Source organism: Oreochromis aureus, linkage group 8 (genome assembly GCF_013358895.1).
Source record: "Oreochromis aureus strain Israel breed Guangdong linkage group 8, ZZ_aureus, whole genome shotgun sequence".
Lineage (NCBI taxonomy): Eukaryota > Metazoa > Chordata > Actinopteri > Cichliformes > Cichlidae > Oreochromis > Oreochromis aureus.
This window is the reverse complement of record NC_052949.1, coordinates 17,200,889-17,212,134: the sequence shown is the minus strand read 5'-3', so window position 1 is coordinate 17,212,134 and position 11,246 is coordinate 17,200,889. Positions and strand designations below refer to the sequence as shown.

General features: G+C 43.5%; 1 protein-coding gene across 2 annotated transcripts; it reads left to right on the top strand.

The window, feature by feature from the left end:
• Positions 1 to 76: 76 nt before the first annotated feature.
• On the top strand, positions 77 to 9,481 carry mazb (MYC-associated zinc finger protein b (purine-binding transcription factor)). 2 transcript variants are annotated; one of them, XM_031749265.2, is made up of 7 exons: positions 77 to 1,193; positions 1,427 to 1,577; positions 2,801 to 3,231; positions 3,737 to 3,984; positions 4,069 to 4,132; positions 5,643 to 5,814; positions 7,144 to 9,481. In XM_031749265.2, exons 1-7 carry the CDS (start codon positions 1,161 to 1,163, stop codon positions 7,485 to 7,487), a joined length of 1,443 nt encoding a protein of 480 aa, XP_031605125.1. In that variant the 5' UTR covers positions 77 to 1,160; the 3' UTR covers positions 7,488 to 9,481. The 2 variants fall into 2 exon arrangements, with proteins under 2 accessions (XP_031605125.1, XP_031605126.1); XM_031749266.2 differs by having other exon boundaries at positions 79 to 1,193; positions 2,801 to 2,907.
• Positions 9,482 to 11,246: the final 1,765 nt, after the last annotated feature.

The following is an 11,246-nucleotide window of genomic DNA, read 5'->3' as shown; positions in this document are numbered from 1 at the left end:
CATATGCTGAGCTGCTATTTGTCCTCCACCGTATCTCTGACATCATTATTATAGCCTGACTGGGAGGATCTGTGCGCACTGCCCTTTAAGATGCGTCTGTCATCGCTCCGTTAATGGAAAGTCACTCCGGCTGTTTTCTGCTGTGCAGATCTGTTCAGTAAGGGCCTGGCTGGAGGAAGGCGGGGAGAAAAAAAAACACGCACGAGTGGATTTTGTGTCGGCCGAAAACCCAGGAAGGAAGCGGGAGAACGGACAGGGCTTCGCCGAGAGAGACGGAAATGAGAGGGGGGTGTCCAAAGAGGAAACCCTATCCCTTTAAGAGCAAGTGGGACATAGCGGTGCGAGAAAAGGAGAGGAGGGGGAGAAGAAAGAGGAATTAAAAAAGAAAAGGAAGAAAGAGACAGGGAGGGAGGAGGGAGAGCGGGCGATAAAAAAAGAAAGATGACATCCTCGCAGCTGAACGGCCGAGGTGGAGCGATAGGCTGCGGCCCGGCGAGAGCGCCGCTCGCCGGGGTCAGGGCTTGAATCCAACAGCGAGGCTTCGACAAACACCCGATTGGCCTATTTGGGGGGAAATCGGAAAAAAAATATTTGGATTCATAAATTAAAAACAAAGCATGACCTGCTGTGCTGCCAGATACGTGTGTTATAACCCATATTTGTTCTTTTGCGTAAAAATACGCATTTATTTCACGCAGGTTGGCTTATTGTTTGTTGCTAAAGTGTGATACTGTGAGATGCGAGGTTTTTTGTTTTTTGCTTCTTTTTTTCTGGAAGTAGTTTGGGCTGTGTGATCCTGCGCTTCACTGAGACTGCTGTTTAAATTAATTAAAGTTAGAAACCAAAGTCAAAGAGAGAAACGGGCCGTTATTGGCCTGGCCTGCTCCACCACTGCCTGTGTACCGCAGCGTGCGTTAGTCAACAGCTGCGTGCATTTTAATCGTCAGCACTAGGCTACCTCAATGAGAGAAACATATTTTTGCAGACGGCTTTTTTCGCGTTTTTCCAGAGGATCCGGGAGCCCGGCGTTTCTGCTGCCGGACAGGCGACTGTTTGCGCCCCGATCAGCGGCGGGCCGACCCGAAGAAAGCGATGCAAAGACCGCTCTCCTCGATCTCAATCCAGAGCTGACTTTCTAATCTCCATCGCTGTGGCGCAAAATGGATGCTGCTTGGAGCAATTTTCTCTTCCAGGTAGGCACTGCAGGCCTCTCTCTTTCCTCTCTCTGTGCTCTGCTTTCACTTTAACAGCTCGCGTGCTGTCGCGCAGGCCTCCCCCCTCTCTCTCCCTCTGTCTGTCTCTCAGTGTGGGTCCACAGCTGTCCTGCAGCCCTCACTTCTTGCATTTACTACGCCGCACTCTTGGAGAAGATATAGCTGTGACTTGTGTTTACATTTGGTGATGGCCTTCTCCTTTGCTTCTCCAGAGTACTCCCACCCAAAACCAAGTGGAGGGGAGCCTCCAATCAGAGCTCTTGCCAGTTCATACGAGTTCTCCCCAGACCCCACCCACAGAGCACATAGCACAGCCTCCTTCAACTGTGGACACCACTGCTCTCAGTGAGGAACCTCTGCCTGGTAAGGGGACACTGCACTCTTAAACACCTGTGGAGCTGCTAAAGGGGAGAAAAAGTGTTTGTGGGGCAAAGGCAGCAGGTGAAAAGACCGGACGCAGCGAGGCAGATGATGGCCACAAAAATTTGAATCTCATAAAATAGCCGAGTACTTAAACGTGCAAATGCAAATGGCAGTAAATGAACCACTTGTGTGGTCTAATAATGTAAAAAGTATACAGGTCACTCATGGATGATCAGGTACAAGTGAATGACACAGTGTAGAGCATCTCAGCGTTGCCTATGGCAACAGCATGAAGAATATCAACTCATACTACTGGTGATCAGAGCAGGATTGTGTAGTTTATGAATATGTGTATTTATTTTTGCTGTCATAGAAAGCAACCTAATTTCTTTAATCCTGTAAAGCCTGAGCCATGAAGCTCTTCAGCACACCGTCTTCACATGTGTACCAGCAGAAAAATAAGAAATATGGAGCACTGACCACCACATCCCCATCTGTCAATCAGATAATAAGCCACCCTCTTAAAATGTGAATATTTGCGATTATGCGTGTCATCTGCGGTCGATAAGAGAATATCTTTGAGTGTCTGAAGAACTCATTTGTGAATGGACTTTAATCTCATCAGAATAGTTAATGCAATGGTTACTACAGTAACAACCCTGCGCAATATAGTGATCATATCTGCCAGTCATTTTAATAGCTAACCAGTTAGTTATGTAAGCTAAAAAAAAGTTTTCAAAAAATTCTATTACAGCTTCTTAAGATGGACTGAAAAGGCCAAACTTTTCTGCCTTGGATTTTTTTTGGGACTAGTTGACCTTCCAGAGGTTTATATTTAGACCGGCCACATACTCTGTATGAATCTGTTTTCCTGCAGGATGCCTCAAAGCACAGGTGTCGAACTCCAGGCCTCAAGGGCCGGTGTCCTGCAGGTTTTAGATGTGTCCTTGATCCAACACAGCTGATTTAAATGGCTAAATGACCTCCTCAACATGTCTTGAAGTTCTCCAGAGGCCTGGAGAACTTCAAGACATGTTGAACTAATCATACTATTCAGGTGTGGTGACCCAGGGTGAGATCTAAAACCTGCAGGACACCGGCCCTCGAGGCCTGAAGTTCGACACCCCTGCCTTAAAGGATCATATAAAGCTTTAAAAGTTAACATCTTTCTTTCTTTTTCTTTTTCCATCATCTGTCTTTCCTCACGCCTCCCTCGGCTCCAGTGAAGCCTGTGTCTCGGCCAGCTCGCGTGCAACACATCTGTGCCATCTGCAACAAGCAGTTCAAGAACAACTACAACCTGCGGCGGCACCAGTCGGTCCACACTGGGGTACGCATGAAGGACAGGGCCAGAGAGCAGGCGGAGGGAGCAAAGGAGAGAGCTGCCAGCCAGGTGGTGGCGGCAGCGGCGGACCCGTCGGCAATGGCGGTGGGGGCTGGAGGGAGGGCGGAGAGGCCCCATGTTCCCCTCTCCCTGCTGCACCTCTCCGCGCCTCCCCCTCTCGCCCCTCCCGGTGTGCTGGCGGGCGTTCAGCAGCCTCCCCTGGGTGGTCAGGATGGTGAAGGGGTGGCCATGCCAAACGTAATGGCTAGTGTTAACCCTCATGCTCCGCCTCCTGCTGCTGTCGTCATGGCCACAGGGGCGGCAGTACAGGTGGGTCAGGGCCTTGTGGAGATGGCTGTCGTCAACCCCGAACCTTCAAGCATGTTGTTTCTTAAGCTGCCTGACCAGAGGGATGGTTAAGACGTCTTCTCCCCGCGAGCAGCTGCCCATCTGTCACCTGCTTTGTATTTGATTCAAATTCCCCAGTTTCTCACATTTTCCATAAAGCCCAGGAACAGAAATCCGTTAAGGGACCAGTAAATTCCATCCCAGTGTTTGGCACTGGTCCCTCAGTTTGAGAAACACTGTGCTTGGAAGCCTCCCCCATGCTCCCCTGCATGTTCTCTGTAACGCAAACGGTGTGAAAGTGGCTAAATGTTTTGCACAAATAGTGAAAACTTTGCACAACCCACACTTAATCTCAGCGTGCATCTTGCATGGTTTCCACATAAGAAACAGGGCAGCCAACAATGAACGCATTTCTTTTCACAGTGCTGCGGCGAAAAGCTTAACGTCTGAACTCTGTAGTGTGCTTATCTTGTCTGCTTTGCTTCAGCGGCCCACGAACCCCAACCCCAACCCCGTGAGGAAGAACCACGCCTGCGAGACGTGCGGGAAGGCCTTCAGAGACGTCTACCATCTCAACCGTCACCGCCTGTCCCACTCGGACGAGAAGCCGTTCTCCTGTCCCATCTGCCAGCAGCGCTTCAAGAGGAAGGACCGCATGAGCCACCACGTGCGCTCCCACCAGGGCGGCGTGGAGAAACCCTACATTTGCCCCCACTGTGGAAAGGCTTTCTCCAGGTAATGCAGCAGAACGAATGTTCCCGACACACGTGAAGAATTTCCTGCTCTGACATGTTTCTCATTTCTTTCTCTCCTCCCAAGGCCCGACCACCTCAATAGTCACGTCAGACAGGTGCACTCCTCAGAGCGACCCTTCAAATGCCCCGTAAGTCACGATTATCTCGTGTTTTATCCTCACTTAACTTTACACGTTTAGTCACTTCACTGTGTGCATAGTGTTCCTCTTACACATTGCAGTGCTTTTTATATATCTACATCTTCAGCTTATATATTGCAGACAGGGGTATATGAACAATGAAAATATTACCATGGAAACTGATGTGGCTAAAGTACGTATCTATTTTAATCAGATATGTAGGCATAACATTTATTTAACATTATTGTGAACATTATGCCTACATACGGCACAACTAAAGCTGGATATTTACACAGGCAAGATCAGCATGTCTCATCGCACACTTGTGTGTTTATGTATATGTGCGTCTACGTGTGTCATACATAAAGATGTGAACTACAGATCTTTGAACTTTCGTTAACTTAAATTTGATAAATCTTGGTTTATCAACTATATGATGACGAACCGTGACAGTAAAAATGATAAAACTCTTTCACACGGATACAAACAGACTTATTAGACTGTGGATCACTCACACAGTCTAATATAAATATATATAAATATATATATGAAGCCATAATGACACTTAAGTTATGAAATTCTCTTTTACTGTATCATTGTATGATCAACAGAAGAAAATCTTGCATACCATTTTTTTTGTTATGCACTTATTGAGGGGTGAGAGGTGCTCAGTGTAGTAGCACAGTCATTACATAGTTCACGTGGCCCTTTAAACATACATAGATTTATCTGTTTATTTATTTATAAAAATAACTTTTACCACTGCTGTTTTTTAATTTTTTTTATTATGATTAAGTAAGTTAGCTTACCAACAGCACAAACAGACCGAATAATCATATGCTATGGGCATGCGCTAACTGTATAAAAAAGATGGAGTTAGCTGCTGAGATCACAGTGATTTGTGAAGTCTCAATTTTGACATCATGACTGTCACCATCCTGTTCTTTGGAGCCTGAAGTGAACATGTTTGGATCAGAGGGCAAAGTGCCAAGTTGCCAGCTAACGCAAGATAGCAAACAGATACCCGCTAATAACTGCTAAGTAAAGAATTTTACTTACCAAAACTGGAGCTTAGGCTTCTTGAACAGGCTGTTAGTTCCATTAACCACAAAGCAAAGCACAGTATTTGTCTGATAAATGCCCTGGAAATCTTTCAAATGTCAAAAGCACCCCAAAGAAATTAGCTGTGGTACAGTGGCGCTAACAGCTACAGCTTCCTATGTCAGCATTAGCAGTGTGAACATTGTTCTGGACACACATTGATCCTGAACAGGTAAAATAGCTGTAGAACCTAAACACTTTAAACAAATGTATTTCTTCTGTAAAGAAAGTCTGATGCCTGAAACAGTGCATTAGCGACGGACAGTGTGCGGAATTCATTTGTGGGTTTTCAAATATGTGCAGCTGTCACTAAGATTTTGTGGTGTGCAAAACATAGTATTGTAAAACTTCACTTTAAAAATTGTAGTTTGCAAAAGGTTTTGCAATCATATTGTCATATTGCTTTCTTTTTTTTCAGACATGTGAATCCAGTTTCGCTACTAAGGATCGTTTGCGTGCACATATGATTCGCCATGAAGAGAAGGTGCCCTGCCACATCTGTGGGAAGCTCCTGTCAGCTGCTTACATCACAGATCACATGAGAGTGCACAACCAGTCACAGCACCACTCATGCCATCTCTGTAACCGCAGTAAGTACAGGTGTTTTGTTGCACTACATTCAATATAAATTGCATTTTGAGGGAGGAAACACAGACATTAAAGCACACATAGACTGTGGACTCTGTAGTAAAAGCATAAAATGTCCAAAGCAAAAAGACCACAGTGCACCTGGCTTAACCTTTTTTACTCTTTTGTTCTTGCTTTGTGTGAAAGATGAAGAAAAAACAGAAAAGGATCATTTATCTTGCTCTGCCTGAAGAAAACCAAATAAATCTACCATCACCGCTACAGCACGCGCTTATGTGCTGCACTATTTCCTGGCTGAGTGCTGCAAATGCCTGAAGTCACGGCTGTTTGTTCAGCAGCTTTACTGCGATAGCAAACCTCCAGACTGTTTCAGAGAAAGAGTCCAGTGACTTTGAATGTGGCATGGTTCTTAGTGCCAGACCTGAGTATTTCAAAAGCTGCTGATCTGCTGGGATCAAAACCATCTTTAGGGTTTACAGAGAATAGTCTAAAAAAGATCCTGTCATTAGCAAATCTCTGGATGACTGCGTTGAGTTGATAGGAAGGCAACAGTAACTCAGATAACTTCTTATTACAACCAAGTTATGCAGAAGTAAAACAGAGTATTGATTTCACCTGCAACATGGTGGGGTCAGAATTTGGTATAAGCTTCATAAAAGCACGGCTCAGTCCTCAGTTATATCAGTGGTTCAGGCTGGTGGTGATGGTGCACTGGTGCGTCAGATATTTTCTTGGCACACTTTGAATCTCTTAGAACAAATTCTCAGAGGAATGTTTCCAGCACCTTGTTGAATCTTTGCCACGAAGAAGTAAAGCAGTTCTGAAGGCAAGCCAGGGGTACAACCCAGTACTAGCAAGGTGTACCTAACAATGTGGCCAGTTCACTCTTGTTGCATAACACTTAACTGAAAAGTGTCCATATAAACTTCACACAGAAGGCCCCAGCCAGATGGTGGAGTCGAACTCAGGACATTCTTGCGGTGACAACAGTGCTAACCACTGAAGTAAAGTGTATTTGTAAAATTTCAGACTATTAACGTGAGGTTCCGACATCATTATTTGATATTTATTTAGTGTCCCATCACATTTACACACTCGTTCTTTCACTTACGACCGTTTGCATATTTAAATATGGTATTATAATAACATGGTAGCACTATGGTTGGCAGGCTTGGGTCAGGGGAGTCTTGCAAAAGAGAAAAAAATAAAACCTTGAGTTTTTAATTTGTTGTTTTATGAGCTTGCTGCATTGTTTCGTTTGTGCTTGGATCTCGATTGCATCATCTCTCGCTGAAATAACGCCTCTCTGCTCTCTCCCTCTCGCCCATCAGGCTTCACCACACTGACGTACCTTCGTGTCCACGCTCAGAAGCACCACGGCCAGGAGTGGAAGGACAGCCCGGGGGGCTTTGGCGGCACCGCCTCTGGCGGCATGCTCGTCTGTCACTTGTGTGGCGTCCACTGCAAGACGCCCACCCAGCTCCAGGGGCACATGGGCACCCACACCAACAACCAGGCCGCCCAGAACCCCGTCACCTCTAATGTGGCTGCCAGCAGCTCCATCACCCTTAGCAACATGGTGACAGCACCCACCGTCTACGTCACCGGTAATACGGTGGTGGACCTACTCGTCACAGACTGCTCTAGCATTGCAGCACCGCAACCCCAAAGTTAGCAGTAGAGAGCTCATCAGCAATAACCCCTGTCCTTCAGCAGAGGGCAAGGTCAGAGACGGTTGGAGTTACTCGTAGATGCTGATCCGATTTTAGTTTTGTCACATCCCCACTCACGGGTAAGGTTAGGATGAAGAGTTGAGGGGGAGATTAACACCAGTCAGTGCTCAAGGGCAGTTTAACCTCAGAGTTGCAGAGCTGAGGCACCAGAGAAAAGGAGAAAATGGAGGAGCCGGGGAGGCGGGCAGACAAAAGGACATTTGTAGCTGCAGGAGGTTCAGTGACACTAACGACAAACGTGGATGTGTTGCCCAGATATTTCCGAGTGCTCTTGTATGTTTAAAACTCCAATGAAACTGTGGTATTGTGAGCATCTACTGTATCACTCTCCTCTCTCTTTCCTCTCTCTCTGCCTCTCTGTCTCTTCCCTCGACCCTGGCGTCGGCTGCTCTCTGCAAGTGCACCAAGTACTGTATGTATATCTCACACCAGCTCTGATCTTACCTCCATTTTGCAGCTCACTTACTAAGAATCCAAAAGGCTTGCGTTTAAAATAAGTAAATAAAAAAAGTAGCAGGGAGAGAGCAACTCCCAGAAAATAAAACGAAGAATCAGTTTAGAGGGGAGGTCACGTGGACGGGTGCGCGGAAGTCTCGGCTCGACTCGCATGTTGGCTTGTATTTTGTTTTATTTTATTTGGTTTTTTTTCAGAGAATTAACTTTTGATTTGAGGCGGCGATGATCGATTCTTTAAGCCTCTTTGATTCGGATGTTTGTAGATCAGGACAGAAGACGGCATGCATTCGTGGGATGTACTTTATTCATTTGTCTCCATAAAGGTACAGAGATGACGAGAGAGTTGCGTTCAGGACCGTCAAGCACCTTAAACTTGTAATTGCTGGATTCCGTAAAGGATCGAAGTGGGTTTAAGATTTCTTGGATTTTTCTCGCTCTGAGTCTTCCTCTCTGGGTCTAGCCTTTGAAATTAAAAAAAAGAAAAAAGAAAAAGCAAGAAACAACTGCTAACAAACACTTCAGCTTCTGACATGGCGAAATCTTGCACCTGAGAACTACCTTTTTGCATGAAAACAAGCTAGCTCAGTCATGCGTATTGTTAGGGAGCTGTGATGACAAAAGAAACTTTTCAGCAGTTCCACTAAGTAAGTTAGTTGGCTGTAAACAATAATATTTATAAAAGTGTTGATTTCATTCAGACATTTTTAACATTGTTGGCCATTCATTTGATTGTATCGCCACAGTCCTTTTGTTTTCTCTATGTACCAGTCCAATGAGTGAAACTTATGCATTAGATTTAGTCATTTAACCCTCTGTATAGCACATAATGTTTCAAACACGTCATTTTGCATTAATCATGTGAAGAATGGACTTTTTTTTTTAGTTATATTGTGGGTGATTGAGTGGTGTTGAAAGGGCTTCTAAAGTCACAAGTTGGAGTTTGATGACATAAGTCGGAATTTGCTGTAAACTAAATCCTGGTTTCGTACTGGAGCGAGTTTTCAGTTTTGTGTTGATACGTTATCTCGAGATTCATAGTTGTTTTCACCTTTTTTTTTCTTCTTTTTTCTTTTCCTTTGGAAATACGTTCTTCCTGTTGAGAAAATTAGTGAATTACTACAAGTTAATTTTTAGCTTTTCTCCATTACATTAAGAAAAAAAGTAATACCTCTACTCTAGGATTCTGTACAGCTCTTGTGATACATCTTAATGCCTTATCATACTCAACTGCATTTTAATTCTTTTATGATAAAATATTTCAAATCTTAGTCATGGATTCATTAAGAATATTAATGGGATGTATTTATATTTATATTTTTATATTTCTCAACAGTATGCATGTCTAAAAGGTTGTTAGAGCAAAAAAAAAATCAATGATGCTTACTACAGTCATAAATATTATGTTATTTTGTAGATGCAGTAGAGTTCATGTTATTATTTTGTAATTTGGACAATTTAAATTAAAAAGAGTAAATGGGCACTGGTTTGTGGGCTGATTCTTTCTCCGACCGTGGAAGATGATCGTCCATCCATCTCGGTCCCGGTGGGGCCTGGAGCCTCTTTCAGTAGATACTGAGTAAATGGCAGGGTACATGCAGGACAGGTCTCCACTCCATCACAGGGCTAACTCAGAGAGACAGGCAATCATTCACACCCCCGCCAACTAACCTAACGTGCATGTCTTTGGACTGTGGGAAGAAGCCAAAGCAGCCACAGGGAGAACAAAACCTTCTGCTGTGAGGTGGCAGTGCTAACCACAATGGCACCACTGATAAGAATATAAATAATGAGTCTTCAGTTTAGTATTTCACATTGAAATAAACATTAAGTAGCCTATTAAACATAAATGATGCATAATTTGGTCTGCAAAGTACAAAGGTTGAGTAAGGGGATGCAGTTAAAAGGGTTATAGTAGTGTAGTGTTGTCTGATTACATGCTAAAGTTGCACATATTGATCATTTGAGACTACAAATCTTTACCCATTCATTCTTTCTTCATAGTTGGGCAATTTATAATGCAGGATACTAGTGCTGATTTTAATTGAAGACACCACAACTAAATTGAGTAAAAGGTTTTTGTATAACATTCCAACAGGCAGTTCTAGATTAGGGAATTTTTTTGTATCAGAAATTTTCTAAAATATCAGGTTTCACTGTGGGAAAAGGGATAATGTTAGTAAAAGTCCATACAGCAGCTCCAGTTTGGATACTGGATAAAGCCAGCTTTAAAATTCTTTGACATTTTTCACTTTAAAGTAATCAGAAAATATTGATGAGGACGAAGTTTTAGCATGTTTTCAGAAAAGAGAGAAAATATCCAGTGAGCAGCAGTTCTCTGGGTGAAAATGCCTTGCTGATGTAAGAGGAGAACAGCCAGACTGAGTTGAGCGGAAGGCAAGAGTAACTCAAAAAAACACTAGTTACAAAGTACAACACAGCAAACCTTGAAGCAGATGGAAAAGAAACACACCAGGTGCCACTCCTGTCAGCTAAGAACAGGAAACTGTTACTATTATTATTATTATTATTATTATTATCATCTTGACATTTCTTTAAGTAGTCTTTAGGAATAGTTGTCTTTTTGGAGGACATTCAAAGCTCTTCTTTGGATGTTTGTTGGCTTTTGTTCTGTTCTCTGTCAAGATGATCTCACACTGGTTCAGTAATGTTGGGGTCTGAACTCTGGGGAGGCCAATCCATGACTGATACTGTTCCATTGTGTGGTTTTCTAACACTGTATTGGCAGAAAAATTAAGCTGTTGCCAATCAGATGCTCTCTCAGTGGTTTTGCACGGTGGATAAAAATCTGATGATACTTTTCTCTGTTCGTTATTTCGTCAATTTTAACAAGATCTCCGACACCAGTAGCTGAAATGGCCCCAAGCAAATTTTACTGCTCAGACATGCAACTACATGTTTGCAGTTTAACTGAGAAAAAAATATTTCATGTTTCTACAAGATCGGGTGCTGTTCAGCTTTCAGGAAGACTGTTCATGTCCTTGGCTTTGGACTAAAGTACGATCAACTAGTAACAAACAGAACTCATTATACACTGCATGTTATTTGTAGCTGTTTTAACCTGTTATTTTTAGTGGCATAAGTTGTGCTGTTGGGATCAAGATAATCTAACAGTGATCAGTAGTTACTTGAAAATTTCTCCAACCTCTTAAAGTCATAAATATCAGGTTTGGATATCAGCCTTTCTTTACCTGGAAACACTAATGTTTGCTAAAGAAAAATGCTGA

Bases quoted from the DNA above. Each gene is read 5' to 3' on its own strand.
- mazb (XM_031749265.2), top strand. From the start codon at position 1,161: ATGGATGCTGCTTGGAGCAATTTTCTCTTCCAG. The intron at 1,194-1,426 runs GTAGGCACTGCA...TTGCTTCTCCAG, and splicing joins GGAGCAATTTTCTCTTCCAG to AGTACTCCCACCCAAAACCA. The intron at 5,815-7,143 runs GTAAGTACAGGT...CTCGCCCATCAG, and splicing joins ATGCCATCTCTGTAACCGCA to GCTTCACCACACTGACGTAC.